The following is a 24,839-nucleotide window of genomic DNA, read 5'->3' as shown; positions in this document are numbered from 1 at the left end:
AGTATCTCTACTTGAAAATACATGATCAAAGTGATTTATAGTTGGTATTCAGCAGTCATAAAAGTATGCCTTATTTACTTTGAAGAACTACAAAATAGTGATTTTGGCAGACTGCATAGGGAGCACCTCTATAGAGATGAGATGATGACTTGGAATGAAATAATAAAGTAATCAAATAAAACAAATGTAATATACTCAACAACTGAAATATTTTGTTAAAGTAAACATTTTTGAATAAATGATGGTTAATATCTGATAAGCAGCAGTGGCGGTTCTAGCTTCTATGGCTCCCTGGGCCCCCCCTTCACACATTGCCACGACTTCCACCGAAGTCGGCTCCTCTCCTTGTTCGGGCGGCGTTCGGCGGTCAACGTCACCGGCCTTCTAGCCATCACCGCTCCATTTTTCATTGTTCCATTTGTTTTGTCTTGTTCCCTGCACACCTGGTTTACATTCTCTAATCACATTGTGTATATATATATTCCTCTGTTCCACCCATGTCCTTGTGTGGAATTGTTTTGTTACATGTTCAGTGCGACGCGCCAGGCTGGTTATTTCCCCCCTGGGTATTTGCGCATTTCTCTTTTGCATTTTGGCTGGAGGTTTGACGCTGTTGCGTCAGTTTGACAGCACTCCAAACTTCTCTCCCACATTTTCCAATGTGGAAAATCTTTCCTGAAGGGCTGAGGTTGCAGAATCAAGAACGACATTGAAAAATGTCACCTCCAGCTTCTTCAGGGCATCACTGAAAGGCTCATCAAATGAGTTGTATGAAAGTGCCGCTTTGTGGACCTCAGCATTTTTTGTTGTAGAACGGCCTCTACATTCATACCCTCGCAAATATCCTTGGTTGGCGTTTGTGCAGTCATAAAGCATGTTGCCCTATAGTTGCTGAGTCTTCTCTCTGTCTTTCTGAGAAGACTGACTGCAACATCCACATGCATACTGGGAGACTGCATCAGCTTGCTCACATGTTGGATCTGACTCAAGATGTCATACCACACCAGATGCTGAAGCGTTATGATCCCATCTCCTCTGACAAGGACTCGCCTCAATCTTTATCACAGGGTCTTTGGTTTGATCCCTCACCTCAATCAGTGCCTCTCTCACCGCTGCTGCCTGATACCTCAGTGGCTCGACACTTATCTTTACTCTCCCACCTTGTCTCAGTTCACATCTTCAAAGTGATGTCCACATGTTTTTTCAGGATGGCCCATTGCTGTGTGGAGGCTGAGAACAAGGTGTACAGTTTGTGTAAGATGCCAAAGTAGCCTATGGCATCGACAGAACTTTTAGCTGCATCAGCCACAACCAGGTTCAATGTGTGAGCCCCACATGGCACAAATAGAGCTCTTGGATTTATTTCCAGAAGTCTGACTTGGACACCTTTGTTTTTGCCTCTCATGTTGGCCCCATTATCATAAGACTGTCCTCTGCAGTCCTCAAAAGGAATTTTTAGCTCCTCTAATCTTTTGAGAATCAGGGATGCCAAATGTTGGCCCGTGGACTCCTCTGCCTCCAAAACCCCCATAAAATGTTCCTTTATGTGGAGCTCCTCCTTCAGTGACACAATTCTAATCACAACTGACAACTGTTCAGTGTGATTGACATCTGAGGTGCAATCTAGAATGTTGGACACGGTTAAGGTGCTCTTTCATGACTGGATCAAATTGTGCCATCAGTTCAACCCCTTTGAGAAAATGTTCATGTGATGGAGAGTGCAGTGTTTCTGTGTGGCCCCTTAGTGCCAGATTTCTAATTGCCAGAGACTGCACAATAGCAGTCAGACGTGTCAACACCTCTCTCCATCTTATCCTTTCAGCCTCCATAAGTGCCATCTCATGCTTAATCAATTGTTTCCCCTTTTTTTATCCTCATTGTCAGTTCTTTCCATGTTTTCATGCAGTTTTGGTGTTCTGGACTGCTGTCGTGTAAAGTCAGCAAAGAACTTGCAGTCTGTCAGTCCTGAGTTTGCTAAATTAATTTTCTTCTTAGAAAAGAGTTTGCAGCAGAAGCAGAAGAGGCTGTTGTTTCTTTCAGAATACGCCAACCAACTTCTAGGGATTTGTTCACCACTCACCAAGGTCTTCCTGAAATACTGGTGGTGGCAACTTCTTCCATCACTCTCATTCCTTGGGAAACCAAAGTTAGGTGGTACCTCACTTAGTCCTCTGCAAACTTGTTGTGTCCGAATTCTGTCAGTCAGAACTGAAACTTAAAACTTTGCAAAAGGGAAATGATTTATTTTGTTTATGTTATGCAGGGATGCACACAAACACAGGTGTGTGTACCCACACACACACAGGTGCGTGTGCCCATAAACACACCTGAAGAATCCTGCTGGGGTGAAGTGGAAGCAAATGGGTCTTCATCCTCAGGCTCAGACAACATTTGTGAAGACACCAGTGTGGCTGAGGAGGTGGATGGCCCCGCATCCTGAGGCTTCGAGAATTTCTGTAGAGGCCTGTGTGGCTGAGGAGGTAGATGGCTCCGCATCCTCGGGCTCTGAGATAATTTCTGAAGAGGCCTGTGTGGCTGAGGAGGTGGATGGCTCCTCATCCTGGCCAGTACCAAAGGGTGCTCCCAAAATATTTCAGAAGTCCCCCTGAATTTGCATTGAAATACAGTATATGAGTCTGACACCCTAAATACATTTGTTGCACAATTAAATGTCATTATGCACAATTTATCAAACTTTCAGAATAGGAACCAAATTAACCATACAACCTCCTTGGCTAATTCTAGGCATAAGACACCCCAAAAGACTCAATATATCACAAAATATACAAAATATCAGCATAATATAGATGTATTTTAAGTTAGCCTACAGCATTGGAAATTCCCCTTACTGAGCTCAGGACTTAGTCAATACAATCACAGAAAACCTTTATGATGTCACCTCAATGAAAGTTAACCAAATCAATAATGTGCTAGTATAAGGGCAAGACCCAGATGCAGACACAGGAGGCAGATGGTTTGAGTCTCTGATATGTATTCGTATCCAAGGGGCAGGCAAGAGAATGGTCTTGAACAGGCACAAGATCATAACAAGGTCAGAGTCCAGGAGGTACAGAGTGGCAGGCAGGCTCGAGGTCAGGGCAAGCAGTATGGACACCTGGAGGGGTTGGAGACAAGCACGAGGACAGGTGAAACAGATCAGGGTGTGGCAGCTAGTTAGGTTCTAATCGTTTTGCTGCAGGCTACACACATTATCATGATGAAACTGTGAAATTATATCCAATGTTATGTAAGCTAGTTGGACAGAAAACGGAATATTGTCGCCCTATGTGTAATAGCATAGCAAGCAACATAGCAACATAGGCTAACAAACATAAGTGTTATACTAGCCTATTTCATTACATGCATAATATTATAATCATAAAGAGATGACATAGCTGCATACCTTTATCTTTTGCGCGTTTCTCCTCTCCTCTTTTTTCCTAAACTGGAAACCTGATGGTTTAGACCTTTTCTTATCCATTTGTGTTGAATTGGCACTCGAGCGTCAATACATTACCCATCCCCCAACACTGTCAACCAAGAGTCAAGACTAAACCAATTCACCTTGGTGGTGTGCAGACTGGTTTTATATTATTCTTAACGATTTCGCACAAACCAGAAAAAAACGCAACAATATGTCTGTGAAACTATATATTCACAGTATTATGAATGAATTGTGGTTAATTTGGTAGCATTTCGTAGTGTGACTGATTTTACTAATTGCATTAGTACTGTACAAAGTTAGAGGTGCACTATTTGATAGATTCCCCCGCTCTCCCTACCTCGGGCTTCCAGTGGGGAGACCTGAGGTCAACCTACCCCCGCCACCCTACCTCGGGCTTCCAGTGGGGAGACCTGAGGTCAACCTACTCCCTCCCCATCTCGTACTTCTGAGTGGGAGACCTTCCCAGGCAGTAACCTGCCTAGCACACAAACTTGAATCAGGGCGCACACTCCGACAAGGTTAATTGACCCACAGTCCCACACGGTGACATGATATCATTGACGTGACGTGCAAATGAGCGATAGAAAACCTATCGCGCAAATGTCACCATTATGTTTTTTTTTTGCCCTGGGCGGCTGCCCATGTCGCCCATATCTAAATTCACCACTGATAAGCAGTAATGGACAGTCAATACCATCATGGGACGTTTCCCTTTAACCCTTTACACTTGTGGCTAAATTGAAATGTTTCTTAAAGAAGAAAATGAAAAGCATGATAAATCTATTCCTGGAAAATTTGGGGTAGATGCAACGTAAGACAAAACATTACAAGGGTTTGAGTGAGAGGACTAACTGGTGTCTCCAAGTGGACACACATCTCTCCAAAGTGCACACCTCTCCAAAGCTATTTTAATGCACTTTTATGACTCAAAGAAGTGTCTTCAACTATAAGGTATTTTTTTGAGCTCTCCTACCTGTGCCGTTGAGGAACTAAACTAGAGCAACACAACCCTGCATCCCTGCCATCACACAATTACTGTTGTTTCCGCGATCCAAAAACGGTCAATTTTAAATCACAATCTGGGTCAGGTGGGCCTGATTTGAAAGCTTGTTCTATTGCCAACATGGCTAGCTAAGTTATAAAATATAATCTTACAGTGTTAGGCTTTCACAAGGCAATTCAGAGAAACAGATTAGAGGTCGACCGATTAATCGGAATGGCCGATTAATTGGGGCCGATTTCAAGTTTTCACAACCATCGGTAATCGGTATTTTTGGAGACCGATTTGCCGAATTTTTTATTATTATTATTTTTTATGTTTTATTTGATTTTTTTTTATTTAAAAAAACAACAACATTTTTCACCTTTATTTAACTAGGCAAGTCAGTTAAGAACACATTCTTATTTTCAATGACGGCCTAGGAACGGTGGGTTAACAGCCTTGTTTAGGGGCAGAACAACAGATTTTTACCTTGTCAGCTCGGGGATTCAATCTTGCAACCTTACGGTTAACTAGTCCAACGCTCTAACCACCTGCTTTACATTGCACTCCACGAGGAGCCTGCCTGTTACGCGAATGCAGTAAGAAGCCAAGGTAAGTTGCTAGCTAGCATTAAACTTATCTTATAAAAAACAATCAATCAATCATAATCACTAGTTAACTACACATGATTGATGATATTACTAGTTTATCTAGCCTGTCCTGCATTGCATATAATCGATGCGGTGCGCGTTCGCGAAAAAGGACTGTCATTGCTCCAACGTGTACCTAACCATAAACATCAATGTCTTTCTTAAAATCAATACACAAGTATATATTTTTAAACCTGCATATTTAGCTAAAAGAAATATTAACCAGGTGAAATTGTCACTTCTCTTGCGTTCATTGCACGCAGAGTCAGGGTATATGCAACAGTTTGGGCCGCCTGGCTCGTTGCGAACTAATTTGCCAGAATTTTACGTAATTATGACATAACATTGAAGGTTGTGCAATGTAACAGGAATATTTAGACTTAGGGATGCCACCCATTAGATAAAATACGGAACGGTTCCGTATTTCACTGAAAGAAAAAAAACGTTTTGTTTTCGAGATGATAGTTTCCGGATTCAACCATATTAATGACCTAAGGCTCTTATTTCTGTGTGTTTATTATATTATAATTAAGTCTATGATTTGATAGAGCAGTCTGACTGAGCGGTGGTAGGCACCAGCAGGCTCGTAAGCATTCATTCAAACAGCACTTTCGTGCGTTTTGCCAGCAGCTCTTCACAATGCTTCAAGCATTGCGCTGTTTATGACTTCAAGCCTATCAACTCCCAAGATTAGGCTGGTGTAACCGATGTGAAATGGCTAGCTAGTTAGCGGGGTGCGCGCTAATAGCGTTTCAAACGTCACTCGCTCTGAGACTTGGAGTAGTTGTTTCCCTTGCTCTGCATGGGTAACGCTGCTTCGAGGGTGGCTGTTGTCGATGTGTTCCTGGTTCAAGTCCAGGTAGGAGCGAGGAGAGGGACGGTAGCTATACTGTTACACTGGAAATACTAAAGTGCCTATAAGAACATCCAATAGTCAAAGGTATATGAAATACAAATCGTATAGAGAAAAATAGTCCTATAATTCCTATAATAACTACAACCTAAAACTTCTTACCTGGGAATATTGAAGACTCATGTTAAAAGGAACCACCGGCTTTCATATGTTCTCATGTTCTGAGCAAGGAACTTAAACGTTAGCTTTCTTACATGGCACATATTGCACTTTTACTTTCTTCTCCAACACTTTGTTTTTGCATTATTTAAACCAAATTGAACATGTTTCATTATTTATTTGAGGCTAAATAGATTTTATTGATGTATTATATTAAGTTAAAATAAGTGTTCATTCAGTATTGTTGTAATTGTCATTATTACAAATACATTTAAAAAATCGGCCGATTAATCGGCATCGGACTTTTTGGGCCTCCAATAATCGGTATCGGTATTGGCGCTGAAAAATCATAATTGGTCGACCTCTAAAACAGATAGTAAGTTTGGTGCGCATAGAAAGTCATGAGGGCATTCAGGTGCATGTGCCGTGGCGAATTGTCTTACAAATAAACAAACATAGGCTCATTCTGTTCAGAAAAACCCAGGGTATGACACCATGTGATCTTGTAATTGTACATCAAACATAGTGATCATAAATGTTGACACTACTGTATATGACATGAATTTATGATTTGGAAATGTGAACTGCACATTTAGACTCATGGGTGTTTGGTGTGCTTGTGTGACATCAAAGCGGTATTTATTATAATCTTCAACGTCTTATCTTTCGTAATACAAGTCATCTTATTTTACAGCATTTCACTCACTCAGACGACCAAAAATGTGCTGAAATTGTTAAATTACCAGGAGGGATGGGGGCAATTTCATGTTACGTGTGGTGCTCAGAACCCATACAGTGCTGTGAAGTGCAGAGCCAGAGCGCTTATTAGTGCCCAAATCTGTCATTTTCAAACCGTATACGGGTACAAGTGTAAAGGGCTACCGTTCTCGGAACAACTTGAGAACATGAACCACAAGGAAACCTGTAGGAATTGTTACGCTGAAGAACAAAAATTCCCACAGATGAACGTTGTTTCTTAACCTTCTCTGAACTATTTGAGAACATTCCCAATGTCAAACCAGTTGGAGAATGTTTATAGAACATTTCCAAAATTGAAATGAAATGTAGCCATGTTTGAACTTGTAGGAAACACTCTGTTAAAGTAATGAAATACCAAGAAAGTTATGTTTTTTTGTCAGGTTCCTTTAAAAAAACATTTCCAGAAAGTTGTGAGAATGTTGTATGCAAAATAACCATAGGACAACCACGCTCTCACCAAGCACAAATAAACATATGGTTCTCAGAACAATATGTGCTAGCTGGGTTCAAGTTAAGAAAACGGACAAATGCATGACAAATCTGGCCACCTGCATAAGCTTGAACACACAGAGAGTGAGAGAGACAGAGACCGAGAGATACACAGAGCGAGACGGAGAGATAGACAGAGAAAGAGACACACACAGAGAGAGCGAGAGAGAGCCTCAGGTTTAGTTAGAAGTTTGTTATGAGGCAATGTTTGTGTAACGTACCATTATAAGGGGCACATGGCTGACTAGGCTTCAAACAAACAAGGATAAAAGGATTATAGACGCAGGCATTTCTTTAGGAAGCGGAAATGAACGAGTGTGGGAATATTTTGGATTTTCCCATGCGTGCCATCTCTTTCAATAACATTACCCATGCTTTCTATTTGAATAACACATTACTAGTGAGCGAATATTCAATCATACAAGCGGCTGTGAAATTAGCGAGACTATTAAAGCAGACTGAAGGAAGTGGGAAGTTTAATTAGCATGCTAACCATGTGGTCAGCCAACAAACCAAACCATGAGGGTCTGGAGATTGAAGAAGACACATCTAAAGATCATAGATCTGCTACACACTACAGTGTGTTCTCGGATCTGGGAATGTATTAGTGGAATAACTTTAGTCGAATAATAGATTTAGACGAGAGGAAGCAAATATTTAGCTTCATAATATTATTATGTTTCTATTTCTGCTACTGTATCCTTTGCTTTTGTCCCAGAGCTCAGAAAAATGAATTTAATTGATTCATATCCCATAGTCTAGACATCCGTTCAGATGTTTTAAGTGTCTTGTTATTTGTATGACAGATGCGGGGAGAGCTTAGCCCCCATGATGCTGTACAGTAGCAGCTCTAATAAAAGCTCCCATCTCATTACGCAACGCTCAGAGCTCCTGCGGCCCCTCCTGATGACTTCATGATGTGGCAACTTCTACTGGGCGACCACAGAGCTCGTATTGGAGAAGGCCTGCAGAAAGCTTAGCGGTTGGAGCAGCGTGGCTAACAGACTGTGCTGGGTCGATGGGGAACTATCCAGAGCTTTTGAGCTCTGACGAAGGCCTTGAGGCCGATACGTAAAAGCTTAATAAAGAGCAGTGATAATAGCAAAAGCAGTGTGAGGGTTTCTTATATTTTCAATTTTTTTCCTCAGGTTTTCTATTATAGCCATGAATAATCCGATATGGGGATGCTGATTGGGGGAGGTACAAGGACATCATAATAGAGTGTAATGCTCACAGGTTTATTATGATTTTTTTCTGGTCAGGTCACCTGGTCAGGAAGTCCTCCTGGCCCTGTTGGTTCATCCAAGTTCAACAGAGCACCCTCTTGATTATTTTGTCTCATATGACAGTCTCTTTCCAACCTACTAATAATATCCCATAGAGCACACCATAAGTTTTCTACTCTTTTAAGGATCCCATCACTTAGTGGGATGCTGTATGAACTACACTGATTCCAAAGCCTGGCCTGCATGTGTTGGCTGGTCAGAATGTGGTTGTATGTTTGAGGTGTGGATACCACAGAGTTGTCAACAGACCCAGGGCAGCTGCACTAAGTAAAGAGTACATGGCGCCTACAAAGACACCACAGCAGATCTTAAACATTCTCTACCCTGCCTTTTAACAAAACCACCAACTCTCAAGAGGCCCAACCAAAAGTTGGAGGGAGAGAGGATCGCAAAGCACAACTTGTTGAGTCTTGATGTGAACAAAGGGGAACGAATGAGGGCAAACAGCTCATTGTCAGTTACTTAATATTTTGTCGACAACTTTGTGACAATGTGGATGCAGATTGGGACAGTTTTTTTTTTATCTGCTCACCATATGTTGGCCTGTGTGTGTGAGAGGCATTTGTCTTCACATGTATGATGTTCACAGGCTCCTCACAAAGACAAATGAACCATGCGAGTGAGTGGAAAATCCAGGGATTTTCTCTGTTTACAAAAGCTTTTAGCTTGTATTTATGATCGTCCAGGCTCAGTAGGGCCTGGTAAATGCATCTAGTGTTTTATTAGTGGAGCTATTGGATTAAAATGTTGCCTGATATCCAAGTCTTTGCCAGATTTGTACTACATTTTGTGCTGTAAAAAATGTCTTAACATCATAGGTCCACAATGAACCACAGGACTCAAGGATACTTTAAACTAAGTACAGTATTGGCCAATCATATCCAATTATCATGTATAAATACAGAAAGCAAAAAATGTATTCACATAACTTCTATGTTGGTCTATTATAACAATGAGTAAAGGACACAACTTCCTGCACAATGTATTTACAGTGAACATTAGAATAGAGAATGAACTGTGCCTCTTGTAATGATCCAGCTCCTGTCCCCTGCCCACAGGAGGCCCAGATGAACATGGAGAGCCTGAGCAAGCCAGAGCTGCTGATGCTCTTCAGTGTCCTGGAGGGAGAGCTGGAGGCTCGCGACCTGGTCATCGAGGCCCTCAGGGTAAGAGCTATCCATCGTCTTTCCCCTTGTGTAATTTCAAGCCAGGACCCGAAGGCCCCTCAATGATGCCACCATTACCTATAATATGAGGTCTGAAGCATAAAGATAAAACTATGATTTATAATTATGTCTGAGAAGTTGTTACCAGGGTTGGGGTCAATTTGGAATTTCAGGATTTCATTCAATTTAAACAATAAATTTGAATTGAATTTGTACTGGCAACACCCCACAGGAAGCCGTATTTTAATTGAAGGAAGTAGAATTGAATTCAAAGTAATTCAAACCCATTCAACTAAGACATGAAACATGAAAGTCTTATTCATTTGACAAATACTTTATCAAAAGGATATACCACTTATTAATGCAAAGAATATACATACCATTTCAAGTATTAATTTGATTACAACTCAGATTTCCTTTATCATGAAATGTTAGATCAGGGCGTGGCAGGGGGTGTTTGTTTAGGGTGTTTCAGGGTTGTTTGGGTTATGTTCTATGTTAGTTTATTTCTATATTATTTCTAGTTGGTCTATTTCTATGTCTAGTTTATTGTTTTGACCTTCAATTGGAGGCAGCTGTTCCTTGTTGCCTCTAATTGAAGGTCCTATTTAGTAGGGGTGTTTTTTTATGGGATTTGTGGGTAGTTGTTTCCTGTTTTGTGTTCGTGCACCTGACGGGACTGTTTAGTGTCGTTTGTTGGTTTTGTATACGTGTTTCTTTTGTTTTCCTTCTTTAATAAAATAAGAAGATGAGTTTACACGTTCCCGCTGCGTTTTGGTCCAATCCCTACGACACCCGTGACACGCATCCACGCATGGTGTCCTAGAGTGCTACAATCCGTAGGCCGGAAAATATTGGGCAAAAATGTTTAGGGGGTTAGTTGTTTCCCGAAAATCCTGTTACTGAATGCATATATATAATCCGTAACTCCTTGTCCATCCATCCAGATTGTATATATGTGGATATCTGTATAGAAACCGTCTGAACCAAACTTTTCTCCAAATTGGCACTGTATAATTCGCCTGTGGTAGACAGTGGTAGGCTATGCGTTATAAAATCCAGACGGATTGACAAGAAGTTACGGATTATAGATATGCATTTAGTGACAGTATTTTCAGAAACAAGTACCCCCCCTTTAAAATGTTTGATAAATATTTTCAGGCCTGCATTGTACCCACTTAGGACACCATGACACAAGCTAATGGGTGTGTCTTCATGTAAAACGGTTGTTTATGAGATGATGATATGTCTATGGTGGTAAATTATGCATTTATTGTAGAAATGTATTTTGAGCTATCATGTTGTAACATTACTAGCGAAGGACGGTTCCTGGAAAGAGTAGGCCTACATGCTCAGATTGGCCTTTGCCGGTGAGATAGCAGGTTGGGCAGGTAATAGGTGTCTAGAGTGGAGCTATACCTGTGTTCAATGAGAGGCATTATACACAACGTGGCCAAAAGTATGTGGACACCCCTGGATTCGGCAATTTCAGCCACACCCGTTACTGACAGCCATGTAATCTCCATAGACAAACATTGACAGTAGAATGGCCCGTACTGAAGAGCTCAACGTGGCACCATCATAGGATGCCACCTTTCCAACAAGTCAGTTTGTCAAATTTCTGCCCTGCAAGAGCTGCCCCGGTCAACTGCAAGTGCAGTTATTGTGAAGTGGAAACATCTAGGAGCATCAACGGCTCAGCCGCGAAGTGGTAGGCCACACAAGCTCACAGAATGGGACCGCCAAGTGCTGAAGCGCGTAACGCATAAAACTCGTCTGTCCTCGGTTGCAACACTCACTACCGAGTTCCAAACTACTCTGGAAGCAACGTCAACATGAGAACTATTCGTCAGGAGCTTTATGAAATGGGTTTCCATAGCCGAGCAGCCACATACAAGCCTAAGATCATGCACAATGCCAAGCATCGGTTGGGTTTGGCGGATGCCAGGAGAACGCTACCTGCCTGAATGCATAGTGCCATCTGTAAAGTTTGTTGGAGGAGGAATAATGGTCTGGGGCTGTTTTTCATGGTTCGGGCTAGGCCTCTGAGTACCAATAAAGGGAAATCTTAGCGCTACAGCATACAATGACATTCTAGACGATTCTGTGCTTCCAACTTTGTGGCAACAGTTTGGGGAAGGCCCTTTCCTGTTTCAGCATGACAATGCCCTCATGCACAAAGCGAGGTCCATACAGAAATGGTTTGTTGAGATCGGTGTGGAAGAACTTGACTGGCCTGCACAAAGCCCTTACCTCAACCCTATCAAAGACCTTTGGGATGAATTGAAATGCCAACTGCGAGCCAGGCCTAATCGCCCAACATCAGTGCCCTGCAGCAATGTTCCAATATCTAGTGGAAAGCCTTCCCAATAGAGTGGATGCTGTTATAGTAGCAAAGGGGGCGACCAACTTCATTTTAATGCGCATGATTTTGGAATGAGCAGGTGTCCACATACCTTTGACCATGTAGTGTAGTTGAATGCCTGCACAGTTTTTTTTTTATTGCTGTGAATATCTTTGATTCATCCAAGTGTTTATGTCATCTTCAAGTTTGTATTTTTATTTTTTTACTGGCCAAGTCATACTGCACCTGTAAATATTGTAAATAAAATCCTCTCACTGTGGTGAACCGTCAACATCCTGTTGGACTCCTAATTCTCCACTCCACCACCTTCGGCTCATGCTTCACAGGAGTCGCGGATGTAAGATAGCCAGGTTAGTGGTCCACAAACTGGGACAGGGTTTTGAGAGCAGAGTTAGCCATTACCTAATAGTCTCTCTTATCATGATTCTAGTGGTACTGTACTGTACACACGAGACAGCTGGAGACGAGACAGACTACCCATTACTTGACCTCCCATGATTTAACCTGACTTTAATTGATGGGATGTCCTTTAGCCAACCAGGGGAAAAAGCTATACTTTAGTAGCCACAGTGTACAGCCACGGTGCTAGCCACTTATGCCAATTCATACTGTCCATGCACCTGGGATGTCAGACTGTCTGGCTGTGGGAAGATTACCCTCCTATCTGTCTGCAGTCTGAGAATTGTCTCTGCTTGATAACCCACATATTCCATTCATCCTTTTTAAGGTAGACTCAGGAAGATCACATTCATATACACAATGTGGTTTACAGACAACAACAAAAAACAGAACAGCAGCAGCATAATTAAAATCTGCCAAAAATGCTGCAGGCTCATCCTAACGTGTTATGATTTAGTTGCATGTTCGACAAGTCATGTTGAGTTTATATTGATCGCCGTGACTGCTGATTAGTACCAAGTACAACACAAAGTGACCTGAGTAATACAACAAACTGTATCCAGGTGAACAAACTGCAGAAATCAAGGTCCCCCTAGATCATTCATGTGTTGTGTCTAGACCACAATCTACACATCTCCTGGGCGCTGGCCATCTAAGGCAAGGCAATTTAATGCACCGTGCTGAGCGGGTGGAAGATTACTGTGAGCAGGGAGACTTGGAGTGAACAAATAAACAAAGGCCTTAACTGGAGCGGTCAGGATGTGTGGCTGACTGTGTGTCTTCACTGACACTAAATCCCCCTGATCTGTTAACTCATTCCTTGGTTGCCTAAGCAGTAGTCTCTTGTGGCCAGCAATGGTTCTGAGATGACCTCAAAACAGTATACACTGGCATATGGAAATCCCTTCTCGCGCTCACGTAAAAGAAAAGTGGGCCGCATTACAACAATGGATCCCATAGTTACTCAAATGGAGAAAGGCTTAGAGGACTATAACAACATTTCCTCTTTTGGGTTTCAATAGGTGTATGTTTTCATTTCTCGACCACAAAACAAAGAACCGTGTGTCAGCTAGCATATGAACTCCCCAGTATTTGGAGCGACGGATCATGTGAACAATTGCTTTTGGTCAGGGCGCTCAGAGTCTCTTACTAATTCTGAATCACCCCAGGATGTCATGAGAACTATAGAGTACGTGGTTGAACACTGTCAGTCACAGGGGGATTTCCTTTTTCCAATGTGTCTAAAGGTTTGTTATATTCCCTTTTTTTATTTTTTTATTATTTTTTTACTAATTTCTTATAATGGCATGTTTTGCTGGGAAATCAAGTTGGGTTAATATGACAGATATTCCTGTGTTCTCTTTATACAACGTTTGATGATAATGTCTGAAGCTATTCTCACTGTTAACCAGTATCCATCCATGGCTCATCTTACCTGCTTCTTCTTATGCTGTGGCATGCTGCAGAAAGTTGGAGCCCAGCGATGCCCATATTTGGCGCACACTAGTGTGGGAAAATAGGAAGTACAACATTTTAGAATTGGGACCGTTTTGTGCCTGTTATCAGTGCCACATTAGCGCAGGAATGAGTGAATAAGCTTTGGTTGACCTGGCTGTTAAACATTAACTACATCAGGAATGTGTTTAATGGCAGTCCTCCTCCTCCTCCTCACACTCCCCCCTTCTCGAAAACACCACTGGAACACGAAACAGCCTCCCTGTGTGTGGTGTGTGTGTGTGTGTGTGTGTGTGGTGTGTGTGTGTGTGTGTGTGTGTGTGTGTGTGTGTGTGTGTGTGTGTGTGTGTGTGTGTGTGTGTGTGTGTGTGTGTGTGTGTGTGTGTGTGGGGGGGTGCGTGCCTGCGTTGAGTGAGAGCTGGAAACGTACACGGCCTGGATGGATGACAACAATTGTCAGAGGAGTTGGCTGTAGCACAAACAGATCTGGGACCAGGCTATAACATAGTGAGAGAGGAGTAAGCTACAGTACATACAGATCTGGGACCAGGCTTGGTGTGGGGACCATTGTGCTAGACGGTTGTGTTGTGATGTGTGAGGCTAAGGAATGTTCCCTCTCTCTCCTGGGTCATACAGGTCAGATACAGGACCGGGGTATTGGGTAATGGCTAATGACTAGCTGTCATGCACCAGACTGTGCCCACTGTGTGTTTCAGAGAAATGTTTCAGGTCTTGCAGGACTCCTGTGCTTTCCTGCCTCTCCTTATTTTCCATCCTTTTTGATCTGCTCTCTCATATCCCAACGGACCGGATCAAATAACAGCATGATCAAGACTTCACAGCCTCTGTATCCCGATATCTTTACCGATGGATAGATATTATATATGACATTGGCATTTGTTTTGTTCCTGCCTAGCAGAGACACACCGGACTCTACTAGCTTAGCCGACTGCTCAGCCGAACGCACCGTTGGGCGCACACTGCCTGCCTTCCAGGACACCTACAACACCAGGTGTTGCAGGAATGCCAAGAAAATCATCAGGGGCCACCCGAGCCACGGTCTGTTCTCTCCGCTTCCATCACTCAGACGCGGGCAGTAAAGGAGCATCATGGCAAAAACTGACAGTCTGGCCAATAGTATCTACTCTCAGACCATCAGGCTACTGAATAGCCACCACTAGTCAGCTCAGAGGCAAGTTGCTGAAGTCACCATTGTTCCCCCTGCACTGGTAGTGTAAAGGTCTAGTCAGACCTGGCCCAGACCCCAGCAGGAGCAGCCACCCTACAAACGCTCTGACTGAAGACAGACAACATCTGTTGCTTCTTCCTCTCTCTCTCATCCTCTCTTTCTCTCTCTGCTGCTCTCTCCCTATCTCAATCTTCCTGGTAGGGATAGGAATCCCCACCCCCATAGAAAATATGGTTGATGTTTCTCTTGGCATGTTATGTTTGCCGCTGTGGCTGACTTCCTGTTTAGCAGACAGTGGAAGGAAGATTATTGCAGCAGGCCTGAAGGAAGGGAAAGGGCAGCATGCAGAAACTGAAAAAGAAACAGATTATGGCTTTTTTACGTTGCTGGGAAACCAGGTTACACTTGTGCATAGTACATGTATTGTTTATAGTACATGTAGCTGCATAGTACTAGTGACTGTCTGACGATGATGTTTGACTTTCTTATATACTTACAAAACTATAAAATATCTCAGGGACAGAGTCTGTTTATTCAGCTAGAAACTTAAGTGATTGTTAGTAAGAGCCAATTGAACAACAACAATAACCATTCTACACAATATAGCCCGTTTAGACACATATACAGTACTCTACCCCAGTGTTTCTCAACCCTCGTCTCCTCTCCTCCCTCAGGCCCAGTGCAGAGACACATATGTGGAGAAGCGCTATGGGAAGTACAACCTGAGCGACCCGTTCCTGGCTCTGCAGAGGGACAGTGAGGCGTTGGGGGGGCAGAGCCCTGGGGTCCACCAGGCTTCAGCCTGCTCTAGCCCCCTGGTTGTGCTCAAGCAGGTGGTCACCCACTGCAGGAGGATGCAGGAGAAGATGCTCGCCCAGCTAGCTGCAGCCGAGAGCAGGCACAAGAAGGTAGGGCTGGGCCTTAGATGTTGTGACTGGGCCTTAGATGCCAACCCCTCCACTTTTGATTAGATTAAAGATGAACTAAACTAGCTTGCACCCGAAGCATATCTAATCAGAAGGGGTTCTTTTCCACCCGGGAAGTTGTATTTAGTTAGCAGATTATCCTGACCTGGGATCTTATCATTTCTGTGTCTCTGTCTCCCCCCTGTGGATGTGTCAGGTCATTGCAGATCTGGAGGAGGAGAGGAGAAGGCATGCAGAGGACACCGCCGAGGGCGATGATGTCACTTGCATCCTGGAAAAGGAGAGGGAACGCCTCTTGCAACAGGTAGAGTTAACATCAATATCTGAGTGATAACTGCTATAGGATTTAGTTTTTACAATTTAACCTATTGTACTCTATTCTGCCTGTAGCTGGAGTTTGAGCGGGGCCAGGTGCGTCGTCTGGAGAAGGAACAGAAGAAGGTCCTGGAGCAGCTGGAGGAGGAGCGGGTGCAGCACAAGCAGCTCTCCTCTGCCCTGGCCAAAGAGTGCAAGTGGGCCAGCCAGCGGGCCCTGGAGGAGGACCACCGCCTGGCTGAGGCAAGCCGTAGGCTGGAGAAGGAGCAGGGGGAGATCTTGGCCCTGAAGGCTGAGCTGCAGAAGGAGAGGAGGAGGGCCCTGCAGATGGAGGCCAGGGTGGAGGAGTGGCTGGCTGAGTTCGACACGGAGAAGGAGCAGCTCCGCTCTCGGCTCAAGAGGGAGGAGGCCCAGTGCTGCCTGCTGCAGGAGCAGGTGGAGGCGCTGAGGAGAGAGCTGCAGGGAGAGAGGGGATCTGAGGAGCAGGATGAGAGGAGAGACTGTCCTGTGGACACCAGTGGAGGGTCACCACTACTACGACCACCACCACACTCCAGCCAGGCAGAGGGGGGTGAAAAGCCTAAAGTCAACGGGCACTGCCTCAGGGAGGACGCCCTTCCAGACAGACTGGGCCTGGACAACCGGAGTGAGAACAGCAGCCCTGTCCTGCTGTCCCCTGCCTTCCTGAACCAGAGCCTGTCCCCCTGCAGCACAGAGTCCTCCTCCCTCACTTCCTCCCCCTGCTCCTCTCCTCAGCTGGCCAAACGGCTGGCCCTGGCCACCAGCCCCAGCTACCAGTCCTCCTACCAGGCAGGCATCAACCAGCGTTTCCACGCTGCTCGCCACAAGTTCCAGGGCCACACTGATCCAGAGCAGCAACAGCAGGATGGAACAGGGGGTGGCAGCCTGCCCCACTCCCCTAGAGACCTGTCCCCGTCCCCTGAGTGCATCCCTGTCCCTGTCCCTGTCCCCAGCCCGGCCAAGCAGCTGGCCCGCAGCACCGTCACCCACGTCCTGTCCCGCTTCACAGTCCAGCAGGGGGCCAAACCTCCACCACCTAACAGCTCTCCCTTCGGCACTGACTACCGTAACCTGGCCCTGACCCCCTCCTCCCCTGTCATCCCCAGGGCCTCTGGTGCTGCTCTGCCTCTGGGGGTCCGCTCCCCAACAATCCCCCGAGCAGACAGGGGCAACCCGCCCCCCATCCCCTCTAAGAAGCCTGGCCTGGCCCAGTCTCCAGCGCCATCCATCGCTGGTACCAGAGCCAGCCACTTTCCTGACCTGTCAGGAAGCTGTGGTCTCACCAGCAGCCAGGAGAATGTTAAAGAGCTGGACATGGTGGTTTCCTCCATTAGTTAGCCTAGCCTGCTACTGAGTGCTACTAGCGCTGTGTTCTTTAATTCCGCTCACACGTGTGTATGCTGAGGCACGCTCCAAAACACTGTCAAGTTAACTGTATTTATTGGATTTTTGACATGCATTATGCTTCATTCTTCTTGTAGCACTATATATGTATTTGTATTTATACATTTTGGGTTTGTTGATAATATAATATAAGAAGAATAAGCAGTAATACAGAGTAATGGGCCAACATGTATGTTAGTTGCTGGGTACTTTTCAAACATTTGCTAAGAAGAACATGTAATGTCATGGGACAATCAAATGTCTCTACTTATAATACAGCTTTTGAATTTAAGTTAGGAAATAAGCATATCTCTAAATCAAGATTTGGATTTAGCCTACTCTGATGTTCTGGAAATACTGAACAAAATAAGAGAGCTTATCTTAAACTGCAGAGTTTAATACTGAAACTAGGCTGCTCACAAGCACATTATTATAATGTTGTATTTCCTAAAATGGCACATGATTATAACATTCCATATCTTCAAGGCTTAATAAGTTGGCAGTATTCTGTGTATATGGAGTATTGTGTATATGCAATATTATTAATACTATTATGTATTATGTGTAGTGTAACTACTATGAAAATATATTATATTTGCTCTCATACCAATCGTCTGGTCAAACATTTAGAATGTATATTTTTACACGTCATGAGCACAATATATCTATTTTACACCCGCATATTGGTTTGTCATATACAGTTGAAGTCGGAAGCTTACATACACTTAGATTGGAGTCATTAAAACTCATTTTTCAACCACTCCACAAATTTCTTGTTAACAAACTGTAGTTTTGGCAAGTCGGTTAGGACATCTACTTTGTGCATGACACAAGTCATTTTTCCAACAATTGTTTACAGACAGATTATTTCATTTATAATTCACTGTATCACAATTCCAGTGGGTCAGAAGTTTACATACACTAAGTTGACTGTGCCTTTAAACAGCTTGGAAAATTCCAGAAAATGATGTCATGGCTTTAGAAGCTTCTGATAGGCTAATTGACATAATTTGAGTCAATTGGAGGTGTACCTGTGGATGTATTTCAAGGCCTACCTTCAAACTCAGTGCCTCTTTGCTTGACATCATGGGAAAATCAAAAGAAATCAGCCAAGACCTCATAAAAAATGTGTAGCCCTCCACAAGTCTGGTTCATCCTTGGGAGCAAATGCCTGTACAAACAATAGTACGCAAGTATAAACACCATGGGACCACGCAGCCATCATACCACTCAGAAAGGAGACACATTCTGTCTCCTAGAGATGAACGTACTTTGGTGTGAAAAGTGCAAATCAATCACAGAAAAACAGCAAAGGACCTTGTGAAGATGCTGGAGGAAACAGGTGCAAAAGTATCTATATCCACAGTAAAACAAGTCCTATATCGACATAACCTGAAAGGCCACTCAGCAAGGAAGAAGCCACTGCTCCAAAACCACCATTAAAAAAAAGCCAGATTACGGTATGCAACTGCACATGGGGACAAAGATCGTACTTTTTGGAGAAATGTCCTCTGGTCTGATGAAACAAAAATAGAACTGTTTGGCCATAATGACCATCGTTATGTTTGGAGGAAAAAGGGGGAGGCTTGCAAGCCGAAGACACCATCCCAACCATGAAGCACGAGGGTGGCAGCATCATGTTGTGGGGGTGCTTGGCTGCAGGACGGACTGGAGCACTTCACAAAATAGATGGCATCATGAGGGAGGAAAATTATGTGGATATATTGAGGCAACATCTCAAGACATCAGTCAGGAAGTTATAGCTTGGTCGCAAGTTGGTCTTCCAAATGGACAGTGACCCAAGCATACTTCCAAAGTTGTGGAAAAATGGCTTAAGAACAACAAAGTCAAGGTATTGGAGTGGCCATCACAAAGCCCTGACCTCAATCCCATAGAACATTTGTGGGCCGAACTGAAAAAGTGTGTGAGAAAGAAGGCCTACAAACCTGACTCAGTTACACCAGCTCTGTCAGGAGGAATGGGCCAAAATTCACCCAACTTATTGTGGGAAGCTTGTGGTAGCCTACTCGAAACGTTTCATCCAATTTAAACATTTTAAAGGCAATGCTACCAAATACGAATTGAGTGTATGTAAACTTCTGACCCACTGGGAATGTCATGAAAGAAGTAAAAGCTGAAATGAATCATTCTCTCTACTATTATTCTGACATTTCACATTCTTAAAATAAAGTGGTGATCCTACCTGACCTAAGACAGGGAATTTTTACTTGGATGAAATGTCAGGAATTGTGAAAAACTGAGTTTAAATATATTTGGCTAAGGTGTATGTAAACTTCCAACTTCAACTGTAGCTACTATACTGCACATATAAATATTTAATTAGGTTTTTATACGGTACATTAAATATTGCCTTAGTATATCACTTGGCTATCAGGACTAGTAATCAGCACTGCTGAACGGGGAGAATCTCAATTGCATACTCCTCACATCCTCTCTCCTCTCCTCCTCAAAACCCATTGGAGGCGAAGGTCAGAGAGGAGGGACCTCTGGCTTTCTCATCCAATGGGTTTTGAGAAGGAGGCGAGGAGAGTGGATGCAAGGAGTATGCAGTTGAGATTATCCCATTGTTTAGTAAGATAATCAAGTATTATAGTTATAGTATTATAGAGAATTTACTGTAATAGCTTGTGTTATTTACCCCATAGCTGTTTTGGCAATGATGAGGGGGTAGTTGTGGGGGGGAAATATCATAAAGTATTATATATTAGAAAAATGTATGCTAATATATTTATTATTATCACTTAATTATTTCTGCTGGCGTTTGTTGTTCATTTGATTGAATGTGAGAAAAGTCAGAGGAAATTAGTAGTGTGTCAAAGACAGTGAAAATAGAAAAGGCCGTTTTTGGTGCTCCCAAAATCATATTTTACAGATTAGTATGTACTGTATTGCATTGCAAAACCTTTTAGACTTCCATGCATATGATTGAATGTTTATTTGTTTTATACCTTGCTTATCATATGATTTGTTACAGCATTATCCATGATGGATATAAAAGAAGAACACTCGCTTCCTCAACCTCACTGCATCTATTCATACATGTATATCTATTGATCAATTACTCTGACCCGGTAGTTTTAAATATACATTTAAAAATCAACCATGCTTTTCTGTTTTTACTGTTTGTCTATCGCTTTCTTCCGGTTTATGTTTTGAATCCCGCTGCTTATGGTTCTATCCACCAGGTGTCACTGTCTCATTACCAAGCAGTCGAAGGTACTCTCACTGTCTCTCATGTCCGCTGTAGAGCCCACCAGCCAGCAGGTAACACTGTAAAATCACTGTGTACACACACACACCTACTACATACACAATGAATGGAGCTCGCTCCAATCACAGCCAACAGAAAATGATTGGAGGACTTAACAGCTCTGGATGAAGTGGTAAAGTTGCAATTACCACACCACACACACTTCTGACTTACCCATGAATAAGGTATTCCTGCTAAGTACGAATCAATAGGATCAAACACATAACTCTTCCACTTTGATACAAGCTTTAATAAAATAAATACCTACATATTTTCCCTTTGAAAGAGTGGTGCTTTTCATTCACACTCAGTATTATATTTTAAGCTAATGCAACTTACATCATTGCATTAGTTCTATGTAATAACTCGAAACAGTAACATGCACATGAAGAAGTCAGGTTTAATGTTGTGGTATTCAAGGTCACACTTGAACCACTGAGGAACTGATCCAAATTCCATTCTCTATGCATTGGTCATGACCTGCTGTGTGTGTGTGCGTGCGGCCTGGGATACGTGGGCCGCTGGGGCTTGGAGAGGGGAGAGGAGAGGAAACCTCAACTCCTACCCAGTCACTTCAGCACAGCACAGCAAGTAGTGGCTGATTAGGAATGTGAAGTTAGGAAATTGTTGCACAAATGGCATGTGAAATCTTGTGCGTTACTCTGCACCTCATTACCAGTGGTGCTGTTGCTATAACCCAAAACATGCATGCGGTATTCTTGTGGTGTGTGTACATCTGTTGGGTGTTGATTCAGTCTAGAGAAGCACAAAGGCAGCCACTACATGTTATAAAATTGAGATTCAAATTGTGGGCCATTTAAAAAAAAAAAACATTTTCAACTTGTTTCATGTGGTCTGTGGTACGAAATGTAACAGTACAGTACATTTATGCAATTGCTGTCTGATCCAAAGTCAGTCCGTTAAGCTCAGCACTCTGTTGCTCATATTTAACATGTCTCTTACATGGCTCAACATGTTACTTACTTTGGCACGGTATCTAAAGCCAAAGCCAGATCATTTCAGTGACCGTACATTATGGAGTGTAGAGCAGCTCTGCACATGCTGACCGACCATACGGCCGAACGGCAGACAAGCGGTTGCTCATCTCCTCTCCTGCCTGACATGCATGTGAACGGAGCGAGTCACCTCCCCTGCTCAACTCACCTCATTAACATTCCTTTGTGGGACAGCAGGGACGCGTTGCGAGGCCAACACAGACATGTCTGGCCTCCAGCAAAGCTCTCTCAGTAAACACAGTCGCTGGATGATGAGCTGTGAGTGGCCACGTCCGAGCTGCTGTGACAGGCTAGGGCTTGGCCCTCGCAGGGTTCAGGCAGGCCCTATTCGCTGGCCCGGGCCGACGGAAGCTCAGGGGAGGCAGACTAAGCTCCCATATCTGATGGCAGCCTGTCATTTAACCTAGAGACATTTTTTTCTGTCCTCTAAGACTTGTTTGCTAATGCTGCACTTTTTCTTAGAAAAGAAAGTGGTTCTTTGAGTAAAAGAGAGCACTACGGTTGTGGTTAAATATATTGCCACCCTTGCACTTTTCTTAAATAATTCCGTATTTCTTCTCAAATAAGTGGACATTTAAAAAAAATGTTGCCCTTATTATCCTTCTTATTGGACTTTCATCATTGCAGAACCAATTTTATTTTTGTAAACTTAAGTTTACTATTTTCATTAAGAAAATAAAGACAAATGACATGGACAAAATTATTGGCACCCCAGATCTAGTAGTTGCTCGCACAGCCTTTGGCCAAGATAACTTCAGACAAACGTTTCTTGTAGCCATCAATGAGCTTGTTGCACCTTTCTACCGACAATTTGGCCCACTCTAATTCTTTACATTTTCAGGGGTGCCCTTCACCAACTTTTGTTTTCAGATCTCGCCATATGTTATGGACGTGATTCAGATATGGACTCCTCGCTGACAACTCCAGAGCAGTCCAGCATCTTTTTATGTGTGTCCTGGGTGCTTTTTGATATGTGTTTGGGGTCGTTGTCCTGCTGGAAGACCCACAACCTTCATGGAGACCCCATTTTTGGAAACTGGGTTGAATATTGCACTCCTCCAAAACACATTGATAATCTGCTGATTTCATTTTGCTTGCACACATTCAAGGCCACCAATGCCAGAGGCAGAAAATCAAACCCACAGCATTATCAATCCTCCCACATTTCTGATTGTAGGGACATGCTTCATTTATACTGGTAAGTATGTCGGTAAATGTATGAACGAAATGGGTGCCTGAGAGGTCAAGGTGAACACATTAGCTTTCTTGATTTACAAAGAGAATTTACAAGCCCTTCGCGGATCTCCAACCACAGACCAAAAAATATGCAGAGTGACTGTTCGCACTGTAAGAGGAGATATATTAACAGGCCAAAGGAAGTGACATGCGGTGGTGGCTGGCTCAACCATGTCGTCATCTAGGCCAGGGCAGACATCTGATGTAGCCGGCGGGCACAGGCACAGTCTCTCCCCTTCCCCTGTCCCCATCCCCCTGTCCAAAATTAGCCTGGACCATGAGCCTGGCCCAGAATAGGAGGCGGGTGGCATGGTGGCACGGCGCTAAGCCCTCCAGGTCCACAGCTGGAGCGCTCTAGACAAGGGGCCCATGGGGGCCTGCTGGCCCATCACCTGCTTCCTGTAAAGCAATTTGTTATAGAGTTGTCACTGTAAAATCTACAGCCTGTCCTGGAGGTAAAGAAAGACAGGGTCACATGTAATGAGGATACCGCCGCCTCAGTCTGGCTGTGATGTAACCGAAGGAAGGACACACACTTTGGGCTTTGCATGTAGCTGTGGGTAGACTATGTGTGTCTTTGTATGTACAGTAAGGCACATATGCGCTGTGTTTAAGAATAAAAAGATTTGTGAGTACAACCAAGATCTATCATGTCATATAATTAGGCAAACAATAATTTCATGAGGTTTCTGAATCAACCCACCCCCTCGCTCCCAGGAGAGACACACACATACCAGCACCACCTCCACTGTCTGTGTGCTGGTATTTTTAGGCAGCTGCTGTATTGTTTTTGACCTTTACTTAGGTGTGTGACTAATGCTTCTGGATTTGTGCTGATTAATATGACCCCACACACTCACACATGCTCCCATTGTCCAGCGGCCTCTTCCCTAGCTGCGCAAAGCCCAGGCACACAGCACCTAGCAACTACAACTGAACCGTGGTAAGTACAAGGCCAGGAGTGTCCTTGAACATAGCTCTTTGTTTCCACATTAACCAGATGAGCTGCTGAACACTATCTGCCCAGAGTCTTCTCTGTAATGAGGGCAGGATACCAATACACTTCCATTGAATAAAAAGATACTGTGAACTTGAACTGTGATGTTGAGTATTAAGTCGCCCACTGGGTGTTTGTTTGACAGGTAAGTGGCCATAATTCAGGAGAAGTAGATGGATCTGACCTCAAGGTCAGGGTGAGTTATGCATGACCAGACCTCTCAAAGTGGAGCGGGCAGGCCAGCAGCAACACAGCTCCTGCTCTTCTTCTATATGCAGACCCAGGACATAACTTTACCTGGCATAAGGTCAACTTCTCTTGTTCTTCCCCCTAACCTATAGGATCTCCTACCGTCAAACAATAATAGCTCTTCAAATATAGACACCTCTACATGGATGTTTTGACCAAGGTCCATTGTCAAGGGGATTCAAGATTGCCGTGCTTCAAAGGAGAACGTTTACTACAGCATCACAATTG

The 24,839-nt window shown here is 43.6% G+C and overlaps 1 protein-coding gene across 2 annotated transcripts in view; it reads left to right on the top strand.

The window, feature by feature from the left end:
• Positions 1–20,963, top strand: part of LOC106582741 (CTTNBP2 N-terminal-like protein) — a 28,469-nt gene extending 7,506 nt beyond the window's left edge. Inside the window, exons 2-5 of one of the 2 annotated variants that reach the window (XM_082967364.1) lie at positions 9,662–9,789; positions 15,872–16,105; positions 16,320–16,427; positions 16,514–20,963. In XM_082967364.1, coding sequence (XP_082823490.1) covers positions 9,691–9,789; positions 15,872–16,105; positions 16,320–16,427; positions 16,514–17,797 — 1,725 coding nt within the window. In that variant the 5' untranslated portion in view covers positions 9,662–9,690 and the 3' untranslated portion in view covers positions 17,798–20,963. The remainder of the gene's footprint in view (positions 1–9,661; positions 9,790–15,871; positions 16,106–16,319; positions 16,428–16,513) is intronic. The other variant, XM_014166122.3, reaches the window with a different exon arrangement.
• Positions 20,964–24,839: the final 3,876 nt, after the last annotated feature.

The sequence above is a fragment of the Salmo salar genome, chromosome 22 (assembly GCF_965601325.2).
Source record: "Salmo salar chromosome 22, fSalSal1, whole genome shotgun sequence".
In the NCBI taxonomy this organism is placed as follows: domain Eukaryota; kingdom Metazoa; phylum Chordata; class Actinopteri; order Salmoniformes; family Salmonidae; genus Salmo; species Salmo salar.
This window is presented reverse-complemented; position numbering and strand designations above follow the sequence as displayed.